This window comes from Carassius auratus, chromosome 7 (genome assembly GCF_003368295.1).
Source record: "Carassius auratus strain Wakin chromosome 7, ASM336829v1, whole genome shotgun sequence".
Taxonomy (NCBI): Eukaryota; Metazoa; Chordata; class Actinopteri; order Cypriniformes; family Cyprinidae; genus Carassius; species Carassius auratus.
The window spans coordinates 36028181-36041339 of NC_039249.1; the positions used below are offsets into that span (position 1 = coordinate 36028181).

A 13159-nucleotide genomic window follows, 5' to 3' on the forward strand; every position below is an offset into this window, starting at 1 on the left:
CTATTCATCACATTCTGCTTTATTTTGTCAACGTTTAGTGCTCTTAAGCAGAAAAGCAGTGAATGTGTTGACAGAGCAGAGTCCTTCATCTAAAAAGAATGCATTCATTTGGTCCAAGGTCTGACTTGTTTAAAAAGCATAGTTTACCATCATACTGGGTTGCAGTGTTTAATTTTAAGAGCGGATTAACTCATAGGTATTAAAAAAGGAAGTGGATTGACAACTTTTTTCCCCTCTTTTCTTATCATTAGCAGATGGTATTTTTTTAATTTAGTTTGACAGTTATTTGTTTATTTAGTTACTTGTTGTTGGATATAATACAAACATACTGAATAAATATTTGAGACAAGCAAAAAATGTTGTACACTTGGTTCATCAACAGATGCTTTCTATTTAGAGACCTATGTTTCCACTTGAGCTTTAAATAGTGTACATGTGAATAAAAAAAAGGTATATATTGGTTCAGTTTGAATGCACTTCTCATGTTGTACTAGTTCCTGTTTTCTTGAATGTTCCGTTTATGTTTTCGTTCCGCTGGCCACTTGATGCTTGGATAACCAAACGGAAAACAGAACTGAGCTGTTGTATTCTGAAGTATGAAGCAAATGATGGGGAAGTGCATTCGTTACATCTTTCAACAAAAATTTAAATACAAGAATCTCATAGGTTAAAGTAAAATCTGTACTGTACTTGAAGTACACACCATTGAACATTTTTGCATTAATCACCTATGTGTATTATTAAATACATAAAATGAACTTTTAACAAAAAGGCTGTAGTATGCACAATGGAAAATAATATATTATATTATTTAACATTTAATTGAACATCTTTTGACTGATTCTTGGTGTAATTAATAATATAATTGATATAGACATTTTACTGTTATTCTAATGTATGTGTTATGTAGTTATATAGTGATTTTGAAAAACTCAGATTCCTAACAGTTCCCTTTAAAAAAAAAAAAAAAAAAAAAGGTAAAATTTTACCAGTTCTTTTTTTAATGGATTATTAACAAAAAAAGAAGAAAAAAAAAATTCTCCAAACAGTTTTTACAATGTTTAGGCTTGTCTGTTTGATTTCATTCTCATGTAAAATGTCAGTTTGTTAAGGTGTTTTATTTTTAAAAGGGCAACAGCAAAACACAACATTGATTAATAATTTTATAACCATTTACAATATAGTGTTAATAAAAATATAGAAGTAAAATTTAAATAAAGAGTTTACAAAGATTAACAGGACTAAAAATTGATAACAATGAATATTCTTAATGCAGGCTTAAAACATTAGTTAACCAGAAGTAGAGACACATTTGGAAAACGATTTAAAAATAAGAGAAAAACTCCCTACTGAATCTCTTTCATAACAGCTGAAAAAGTTAGGACATCGTGAACGTAAAATATGAAAAAAGGAGGGGAAAATGACGTGAGATCCTCACTCTATGTCTGCTTTTTGTACCGTTTGCACAATGCCAAACCTCAGCATGATGTCATAAAGACAAGGCGTAGGCGGTGCCAGGTGGGTGGAATGGCGGAAAACTTAATGAGGCAATACTGATGGGGTCTAGTAAGAGAGGCCCATTGAGTAATATTACAGCTCTGACCTCAGTATGCATTCAGAGTCACGTCCCACAGCTCTCGCAACTCTAAACCAGCGCCTCCAATGCAGAACCTTGTTCTCAGAGGTCACAGGGCGACCTCTTTCTTTCTTTTCCCCTCTCTTCGCTTTCTGTAACTCATTGAAGGCCTTGAATTCCTGCTCAGATGAGTACAGTGTGTCCCCCTTGGGGCTGCACTGGAGGCTTCCATAAAGGAAGACAATGGCTCTACTTTTCCACAACTTCGGCCTTCTTCCTCCTCAACTCTCTACAGAGCCTTCTAGCCACAGCAGTTAAACTGAGAAGGCAGTTATCTCTCTTTAAACAGCCTTTCTTCTTGTCCTTTTACAGTTCTGTGGTTTTGTATTTGATTTCTTTTAGCAGCCTCAGCAGTTTACAATTATTTTTTTTCCCCAGTTGCGGTGCAGGCTTTGTTAAACCGTATGGAACAACAGTTAGTTTAATTACGTCTCCAAGAGTGAAATCATGCTAGTTACTATGAGGACTGGTTTAATTGCAAACATCAGGGTAACAAAACAGCTTGTCTGGGAATATGAGGGTTGTATATGAGGGTTGATTTTGCAGTGTCAGTCTCAAAGTTGCTGAAGTTTTTATTTGGAGAAGTAATAAAGTTATTTAATCTGTGCTGTAATAGTTTTCAGATTTAAGAAGATAAATCGAGCTGTGATGTTGCACTACTAAACTGTATTATGAAAACCGAATAATTAACTTAACCTAGCCAGAAATAAGGAATGGTCTCTATAGCTAGCTTAATATTATATATTAAGCTAGCTATATATTGTATATTGAGTGTTTAATATTTGCTCTGTGTTACTAATCTAAATTCAGTACTGTTCTCCATTACACAGTACAGTCTTCTCTGAATAGTAAACCAAATTTGTATAGCAAATATATTTTTCAAATTAGCTGTACGTATAAGTGTATATCTGGTCATGTGCAAGAAAGTAACATCCTGTCTGTGGGAGTTTAGAAACCGTTGCTTTTAGTCAGTGTGAGTGTGAGTGTGAATGTGAATGTGCAATTTCCTCTTATAGTGAAAGTTTTATGCTTTCTCTCTTTATCCTTACTGGATCATCAAAGGGTCCTCCTCCTCATAATTGTCCTGGAAAAAGAGGGCAGGAGCACAGGGTCGCGAGTGGCTGAGGGTTAGTAAACGGCGAGGCATCTTGTTTGAAGGGATGGAAGGCAGCGGGGCCACTGTGGCTCGCACGCGACTCTGAGACTGCCGAACCTTCCATATTAAAAATGACAAGAGAAAAAGGAGAGAGTAAGGAACAGCAAAACATAAAACAACAACAACAACTATTACAGGATTTGTTTGGTGTGCTTTGTTTTTGACTGGAACCAAAGTCTTGAATGAATTGAATGTCTGTTTAGCTCCTCCTCCATGCCTAACTGTAAGTGTCATTGTGTATGCAGCTTTAGCCCCTTTAGGCAAGATTTTCTAAAATTGGTTAAAATCTCATTTTGAAACAAAGAACAACGTATAAATCTATAAATAAATGTTCATAAGATAAGTTCTTGCACTATTTTTAGGACACTAATCAAATGAGTAAATTTACACGTGATCATGTGACACTGTACTGATGATCAGATGTTCCATTTCCACTGAAGCACAGAATGCTCTTTGAATCATCGTAAAAATCATGCTGGAGAACAGGTTTGACAAACTCCTTATCAACTGGTGAAACTTGCATGCTTTAAATAAAATATAAATACGTCATGTCACTTTTGTTCCTAAGTGCACTAGCATAATCACTCTCAATATTTTTTGTAGCGTATCGTTCTATTGATCACAAATATATTTATGATGATAGTTTGACATCACAAAGTGCTTGTGGCTGGAAAATCGGTCATGCCGAGTCTGATTGTGGAGAGTTCCAAAATAGGGACCCATTTATTTTAACTGCTCTTTATCATTTTCATTCTCCCTTTCGCTCTTTTTGTCTTCCCCTTGCGTGGGTGTTTCAATATTAGGCCAGTGCTTGGTTTCGTTTTTGCTCTCTGGGGCAATAATTTCCCCCTTTCAACATCACACACACACACACACACACACACACGCACACACACACAAACTCACATGTTTGTTTTTGTGAAAAGTGGGGACATCCCATAGGCGTAATGGTTTTTATACTGTACAAACTGTATATTCTATCGCCCTTCACCAACCCTAACCATCACAGGAAACTTTGTGCATTTTTACTTTCTTAAAAAAACTAATTCTGTATGATTTATAACCGTTTTGAAAAATGGGGACATGGGTTATGTCCTCATAAGTCACCCTCTCCTTGTAATACCTGTGTCATACCCATGTCATTATACAGAGTTGTTTCCTGATACGTCACAAAAACAAGAGCACTCACGCACACACACACACACACACACACACACTTCCTCTCTATTTATTTGCAGTTTAGTTTTTCTAAAATTTGTATTCAGATTTAGAGGCCAACTAAAATGGCACAATGTGAAGAGTAGTGTTTGAACATTTCTAAAGCTTGACATCTCAACTGATTAAATCTAATCTATTTAGGTCAACTTATGGTATGTCAACACCACTGACAACCATATCAGAGAGGTTTATCATATCTCAGTTTTTAATAATGATGGTATAATAAAACCGCATTATTTCTTAAGTTTCCCCTAGAGCATTAAGAAGTTAATCAAAAGTCATTATAATACCAATAATTCTACAGCTATCACCTCCAATTATAGCAAACACACATCTTCTGTTCTATTCTACTATCTTAAGACATATTGTTCAATTGTACTCCTCTAACCTGACGCTGTGTGGAGCCCTCTGGTGGTCGACTGGTGCCCCTGCGATGGCCGCGGCCCTGGCCTTGTGCTCCAAATGGTTGTGATGAACGGGTGAGCAAACCTCTAATTCTAAGGTGTGGGTAAAGGTTGGAGTCCAGACAGAGAGGGTTAAAGACGGGGTCTTTCTCAAGCTGATCCAGGGAGCTCTGGAAACAGTGGTCACATGATCATCATAGAGGTGTTATATCAAAAATAATTACGATAAGTTTGTAAAGTGCAAGTGATCTTATTTACTTAACCCCTCAAGTCCCTCAAGTCGTTCCAAACCTGTATGACTTACTTTTTTCTGTAGAAGATGAAAATATATCATTCAAGTTACTGGAACTTAACCTTCTTGAACATTCTTCATATCAAGAAAAACAAGTCATACAGGTTTAAAGGCCCGTTCACACGAAGTATGATAACTATAACGATAACAATTAAGATATAGTACTAAAAATAGTTCTCAGTATTAAAGAATAGGAGAATCCACACCACAGCTATAACGATAAAGGCACAGAGAAACAATATCGTTTTAACCAATTTCAGAATGATTTTTTTTCAGCTGATGAATGAAAAAAATATCGACAGCCAATCAGACAGCATGCTGATATAATAAGATCAATAAATTAAATAAGAGCATGCACTTACAGACAAGTTTTGGTGTGAACGGGGCTTAGCGTGACATGAAGATTAGTAAATGATGAAACAAATGTCATTTTAGGAGGAACTATGCCTATAAAAACATTATTCTCATTACAGAGATCCATTCGTTGATGCTAAATATTAGAATTGAGTTGTGTTTTAGCCATTCAGTGAATTTTACACCAAGTTTGTATGTCAGAGACATGCATTACTAGTCTATAATATCAGTCTATAATGTAATGGTACCTCCACAGTGGCGAGTGCAGGAAGTGGTGGCTCCTCCACTGAGACAGGTAGGCAGCAGGGTAGTGTAAGTTCTCGTGTCAGCACAGGTTTCAAAAGCAGAGAGAGTGAACCAGAGGACTGAAGTATATAGTAGGAGAACATAGCAGAACCTGAACCTGACCCCGACTCTGAGCGCACCAAAAGGAACCAGTCACGGTTCTAATTAAACAAAAATGTTCAGGTTTTTAACAACATTTTCAGATCTCTAACATAACAGATTATCGCACAGCTGTGCTCTATGAACACACAAACAAACACACACACACACACACACACACATGCAGTCAAGACACTGACTTTTAGTATGTGGCAGAGAGCATGAAATGTCTGTTGGTTTGTTTCCATTTCATCCCAGTCCAGCTGCCAGCATGAGGTTGGTCTGATGATGAGTGGTAATCCATACAGCACAGACTGACACACACCACCGGCATGAAGAACTCTACATAACACACACAACAGGTAGATCTGAATGTTTATTTTTTAGATTAATCCCAGAGTACTATTAATAATAAAATAAAACAGTTGTTTTCTATTTACTATCTATTTTACTATGTTTAAAAAAATGAATTTTCAAAAGCCTTTACTCCAGTCTTCAGTGTCACAACATCCTTCAGAAATCATTCTTATACAGGTATGTTGATTTGGTACAATAAGAAAGTGACATTTCTTATTATTATTTCAACATTGAAAACAGTTGTCCTGCTTAATATTTTTTGTCTAAGCCATGATACATTGATTATTTTAAGAATTGAATGTTTGGAAAAGAACAGCATGTCATCAAATCCGAAATCATTTTAACTTCTGCCACTTTTAATCAATAGAATGCATCCCTGTTGAACAAGAGTTAATTTCTTTAAAAGAGGTTAACGTCACACAAATCCTGTTTGAGTAAAACTGATAAAAAGATGCACATGCTTGAAAGGGAATTATGCAAGTATATGTCATATTGGCCCATAATGACTAAGTGGGGACAAGTAGTATCACAGTGCCCGGAAGAATGACCTCATGTGCATGAAAATCATATGCAAAACTCTCAAGGGGAATACAATGTATGACTGTGTCTGGGAGACAGAAGACTCAAACACAGAGCTGTCTGTTTGATAGAAACCTGACTCCATCATATTGACTTTTGCATAGTCCGTTTTTTTCTTCTTCCCTTCACACAGCATAAATTGTACATTAACTATATTTCAGTTAAGCCACAGTTAAACTGTGTTCCTGTTGAATATACTGTATATGAACATAGTTATCAAAACCACTATTGTAGACTTCCCTAGATCTGTGATATATTAAAAACATGGCAGCGACTATTATATCTATTAAGTGTAAATAGCGGTGGAGTGAAAACAGCATTTTTTTAGCAACAGATGCTAAAAAAACAGACATCACAGCAGTCTGGGGACTCTGTGATTAAACCTTAAATCATAAAAAAAAAATGTCAAAGTGATGCTTAAGGCTAATCTATTGTCATTTGCTTAAACAAAATAGAACTACAGCTATAACTGTACTTGACAACTCGCAGACACTGTGGCGAGGGGTTCTGATTGGCCAGACTTTTGTTAAGGGGCTGGAAATCTTGCATGCTCTCAGTCTTCACTCCCAGGTCAGGTGTGCTGGGAAGTAGGGCTGGGCTGAGAAGTCTCTCCTGCATGTCACACTTCAAACAGACTGCATTGGGGCACATGAGCATAAGCAACATCACCCACCCATCCATTGAAAAGCAGACACAAAAAACAGAACACATGCTTAACTAAAATATGAAATTTTGGAGCTGTGTACAGAAAAAAATGATTTCCGAATGAATATTTTAGTGGGTGCAGAATCCATGTGTGCGTTTCTACCTGGGCTTGGCCTGTTGTTGGCAGGGTGTGGAGTAGAACCCTGTGATGTGAGAGAAGGGGGTAACAACAAGTGCAGGTGTTCTCTGTCTCCGCCCTGATCATGCAGCCACATTTTCAGAGAGTTCTCCAAGGCCACAACGGTGCCCTCCACCAGCTGCAGGTCCATCTCTGTACCCAGCATCAGGCTCTCTACAGGAGGAAGAGAAATAAAATTGATTTGGACAAATATCACATTCCTGTTTCCTGGCAACATAATTCTTCATCAGTTCATAATAAAAAGGCAGTTTGAATCCAAGCAGTGATAAACCTTGACCTTCCTCCTGTGTCTTTATTATTATGGCCCTTTTGAGATGTTTAACCTCTGAACTTAGCTTCATTCTACAGATGAAAACATCTGGCGAACAGCAATTTATGTAAACCTATTTCCTGTCAGACGAAGGTTGTGGTACTTAAAACAACCAGTAGAGGATGCTGTCAAATCAATTCTGTATCCCATCAAGGTTAACCATTTCCAAAAAAAAAAAAAAAAAAAAAAAAAAAAAAAAAAAAGGTTCAAATCTCAAGATGTGCTTGTGCTTATGTGATATGTATTTTTGCGAATATGTTTTTTTAGGCTCAGTAATCTAAATTTGTGATTTATGTGAACCAGAATCCAGTTTCACTGTATATAGTGGTCCAACTAAAATTAAAGTGAAATTATGACAGTAAATTATTGATTATTTAATGTCTCATAATACAAATATTTATATTTCCGACATTAGCATAAATGTAAGTTAATGCTTTTAAATGTCTTGCATAAAATTATGGCATTACACATTCACTCTTGTCAACTTTCTTCGGTGAAATATGAAAGGAGAAATGAAGACTGTGCTGTTTGCTATTTTCCATCCAGTGGCAAAGAACAGGAACCAAAGTTTGGAAAAGTGAAGTCGTGACATTTGCCAAGTATGTTAACCCATACTCAGAATTTGTGCTCTGCATTTAACCCATCCAAGTGCACACACACCCGGAGCAGTGGGCAGCTTTACAGTATATCCAGCACCGGGGAGCAACTGGGGGTTCAGTGCCTTGCTGAAGGGCACTTCAGCTATAGGTATTGAGGGTGGAAGAGAGCGCTGTTCATTCACTCCCCCTCTGAGACTCGAACCTGCGACCTTCAGGTTACAAGTCCAACTCTCTAACCATTAGGCCACAGCTGCCCCAAAAAGCTTTAGCAGAGGATGTTTTCCATCCATCGACCTCTGGGTTTATTTGCCTGTGCCACTCTGCTGTAAAGTCACCCCAGATGGGACTTACAGCTTTCAAGCAACAAAAGGAAGAAAGTATAGTGTATCAAAACAGCTTCATACTGATTAGCCACAACATTAAAACAACCTGCCTAATATCAAGTAAGTCCCATTCATGCTGCCAAGACATCCACAAGACCTCTGAATGCGTACTGTGGAATCTGGCTCGCATAGAGATCTTGAGAAATCTGGACGTCAAGGCAATGCCTTTAATTTTTTGTCATGTTCCTCAACCATTCCTGAACAATTTTTGCAATGTGGCAGGGTGCATTATCTTGCGGAGGGAGGACACAATTTATCAGGGAACACCATTGGCATGAACAGGGGTAAATGGTCTGCAATAATTTTTGCTAGGTGGTACATGTCAAAGTAACATAAATGCCAGCACCCAAGGTTTCCCAGCAGAACACTGTGTAGAGCATAACACTACCTGCACGCATCCTGCTGCTCTCTCTTCCCCAGATAAACACTCGACCATCCACTTGATCTAAAAGAAAACTCATCAGACCAAGCAACCTTCTTCCATTGCTCCTTGGTCTAGTTCTGAAGCCCACTGTAGGCAAGGGCACTCTGACTGGTCAGTGGCTATGTAGTCCCTTACACAGCAAACTGTGATGCAATGTGTAATCTAACACCTTTCTATCACAGCCAGCATTACATTTCCAGCAATTTGAGCTATAGCAGCTCTTCTGTGTGATCAAACGAGATGGGCTAGACATCACTTCCCATAAGTATCCTTAAAAATTGGCCTTTCCTTGCACCACTTTTGGTAGGTACTAACCACTGCATAATGGGAACACCTAACAAGACTTGCCTTTAAGGAGTTTCTCTGACTATCCTCTAGCCATCACTATTTGTCTCTTTTAAGGCAATCAATTGCCTCATTGCTTTATATCCAATTTCTTTTTTCAGGTGCCACTGTATAACAATATAATCAATGTTATTCACTTCACCTGTCAGGGGTTTTAATGTTGTGGCTGATCAGTGCTGACGAACAGACCAAAATGTAAACAACATTCCTTTTATCAAATCATTCAGACAAATAGTCCTTAAATTCATAATGAAACAGAAGTGCTGATCTTTTCTTACATAGTGTGGCATGCACCTGACTGTAATAGATTATCGGGAAATAAAAAAATGTAGGGGGATGGGATTCTATACAGTACATCAGTTATTGATTGGATTTTGAAATGAAGGCACTGAATTCGTCCTCTAATGAGGTCAAAATAAAAAATAAAAAAAGGATCTTAATTATATATTTAGAAAATAAGGTGAACATTCATTTTTTGTTTAAAGTGGAAATTTAAATGTATGTTAACAATCATTGCCATGCTTTCTGGATTCTTGAGTCCCTCTAAATCATTAATGTGCTCTCAGCACTATATGGTCTTAAGAGGGTAATGGGGTTTCACAGTACATCTTTAATCTTTCATTCCCAAACAAACTCTAACTGGCATTATAGCTGGAGTAAGGAAAGGAGAAGTATCTCAAATATGGCAATTGCTGTCATGGGAAATTAAAATGTAAAGAAAATCTGGCGCATTTTCAGACGAACAAACCAAAATGATGCAGTTCACGATAATTGCTTTTTGGGGTTTTAAATTAGGGGAGAACATGCTCTCCTGTATGCCATATTCAGGTCAAATCAAACTAGCATCACCTGCATGTCTTTGGTGAACATACATTCTAAACAGAAGGTTAAACTTAAACTGCCAGGGTCAAATAGCTGCATTTAAATATGTTAGATACAATTAATTAAAAGTAATTGCTTATTCCTATGCCTCAAAACAAACTGTCAGCCTATATTGGAATCAATTTCTACTGTATCATTAAGTCAAATGTGAACTAATGAGGTGCAGAACAGTTTAGGTCAGCAGTCCTTGAATTTGAGTTCGGAATAAATACAGCCGAAATGTGCATCTCAGTGCTCTGCTGCTCATATCCAGTAGATTTGGCCCAGATGGAGAGGGTGAGAAAAATGCAAGTGTGAATGGAGAGTGTAAATGGCTTAGTGTAAAAGGCAAATGACACATCCCCTGTATCACTTCCATTTGACACATATCTTGCATCTAGTTATGTCACCTCTGTCGTTATTTTCAATCCTTATTTCATATCAAACTATGATTAACCAAGGTAACAATGCAACATTGCCCTTTTCCGTTGTATTACAGTCCCATTAAAATGAGCTTGTTGCATTACTATTTAAAAGCCACTTCATTCATTCCTCTTTCAATAATTCCTTCCTTGTAGGCTATTATTATTATGCAAAGATATTATGGAAAGTAGACAATGCTGATTAGCCATCTCCAATATAGGCCTAGAGCATTGCAAACGCTGCAGCCTGTTCATTATCAGAATACAATGCAGTCAACCAAACATATACATATGCTATAGAATCTAGATACACTGGTTAATTAAAACAGCCCGTAGTACAATCCGTGCTGTTCAGCCTGTGCTCGGGACAAGCACATATTTTTTTGGAAATCTGGTACTGTACAAAGCCTGGTTTACATAGACCTAATAAATAATAGTCTTTAGCATTCAAATTCAAATACCCAACATTGTGAATTTGGAAACATTTGGAGTTGTGCCAAATGAGAGAGTAAGAAAGAGGATTATAGTACCAAACAATAAAAAAATAAAAAAACATCTCCAGAATAAAATAAAAATAAGCTACCGTCACTAAGTTTTTGTTTGGCAAAAAATTATATAAGATATTCTGTGTCTTAACTTAAGACAAGTTAAGTTAGAACAAGTTCAATAAAACATCTTTATTATATTTCTACGGTAGAAGAGCATAGCCAAACCAAAAAGAAAAAAAGAAAACACAATGTAACATTCATTAAACCAAACTCAATGGAATGTGCACATGTGACTGGGGCTAGTGCCATCTAGTGTCCACTGATGTTCTTAGGCTCAGATGTTAATGAATTGCACTGGGCCTTGTTCGTTGGATGTTGTGTTTGTGGGGGACGAGAAATGCTGTAAACCGCAAAAATGAAGTCTCAAAATCCAAATGAACCGAATAAGATTGATGATCGTATATAATAAGATATACGTATAAAATGTATGCAGTACGTGGATAATTGTGTGTACATCAATTAATCATTTTCAGTTTAATTTTATCCCATATGATGTTGTGTCTATGAGCTATGCCTTTAACAGGTTCTCTGGGGTGCTAATATATTAATAGCCTAAACCATGTAATTGGCCTAGCAACCACTTGATTTTGCTTGGTAAATGAGACTTTTTTTTTTTTGCATTAACAAAAAATTATATTTAGGTAATTGATTTTTCTGTCAGTTAAGGCAATGTTCCCTTGTGTGTGTAATATAAATCCTCTCCAATCCATTTACACAAACTTCCATACACGTACCATTAGCCACACTGAATGAATATGCCACATATTCATTCTAGTTTTAGCCAGTAAATACAATTATAATTCTACAAAAGATTTCTGTTTCAAACAAATGCATATTATTCATCAAAGAATCCTGAAAAAAGTATGTTTCTACAAAGATTCAGAAACTGTTTCAAATATTGTCAATAGTAAGGCAAGTTATTAGAGAAGAAAATCAGCATATCAGGATAATTTCTGGCTCATATGACTCTGAAGACTGGAGTAACGGCTGCTGAAAAAATACAATTTAAAATACACTAAAACATTATGCTAGAAATTATTTCATAATTAATGTTTCACAATATTACAGTTTTATTGGTTTTCAGAAATCATAAATTGATCATCTGGGTTAAACAAATCAGTTCTACATTACATTGGCATAAACTGCCTGCTCAGGGTAAGCATGGGATTAACTGTACCAAATTTAACAAATATGTCTCTTTGATGTGTAACAATTTCATCAATTGTGATTTACATTACAGGTAACGGCACATCAAACTGAAAGAGTCAACAAGCAGAGCCAGGCATAAACCCCCTCATGCTTTAAGCGCTGCATTAAACAAGGTGAGGCGCAAAATGAAAGACTGCACACTGGAAATAGCTTTCCTGTTTTAAGAGAGAGTCAAAGACAGGCCGAGATCAAAAGCAAAGAGAGGGAGAGAGAACATTTTACTTTTAAATCCTCTACAAACAGAATCATCGCCATAGTCACGTTCTCATGGGAAACGCTCACTAAATGATGAAACTGAGTGTGAGGACAGACCACCGTGCCAGCCAGAAGCTCCCATACACACACACACACCCACACACTCCTACACCCATCATTTCATTTCACAGGGCTACAATTTCTCCATTTTGGAAAGGGATAAAAACAGAGATAGTGAGCAAAACGAAATATCCATGATGCTTCTTTTTCGGTGCAAAAATACTAAAATGAGAGTGTCATGTCCTTGCATCACACAAGGCCAAAATTTGATTTTAGATCCTTAAAATGTTGCTAGCACAAACAACAAAAAAGAAAACCCCAATTACTTTTGAGGGCATGTGTCTTTTTAATCTGTCTCTAAGGGCAAAGCAAACAAATTACTCCATCCTTTGACTACCAAGGTTTTACAGGCATGCTTGTAGTGGGTTTCATATAAAATGTCCTTCTAATGCTTTGGCATGTGGGCCGAGGACAAAGATTCTGCATGATCCAAGAGAAGAGCCAACTGTATGTGTACATCCTCAAAAAAGGCTCCTACTGATGAGTCACAGTTAATCTGTCATGGATGAATGGGAGTTT

At 36.9% G+C, this 13159-nt stretch overlaps 1 protein-coding gene across 1 annotated transcript in view; it reads right to left on the reverse strand.

Annotated features, from left to right (window-relative positions):
* Positions 1 to 986: 986 nt before the first annotated feature.
* m1ap (meiosis 1 associated protein) overlaps positions 987 to 13159 on the reverse strand; it is an 86628-nt gene continuing 74455 nt past the window's right edge. The window contains exons 5-10 of the mRNA XM_026268720.1: positions 7189 to 7377; positions 6856 to 7015; positions 5645 to 5786; positions 5309 to 5506; positions 4399 to 4584; positions 987 to 2849 (exon numbers count right to left, since the gene is read on the reverse strand). Of these exons, the coding sequence (XP_026124505.1) occupies positions 2682 to 2849; positions 4399 to 4584; positions 5309 to 5506; positions 5645 to 5786; positions 6856 to 7015; positions 7189 to 7377 (1043 nt within the window). The 3' untranslated portion in view covers positions 987 to 2681. The remainder of the gene's footprint in view (positions 2850 to 4398; positions 4585 to 5308; positions 5507 to 5644; positions 5787 to 6855; positions 7016 to 7188; positions 7378 to 13159) is intronic.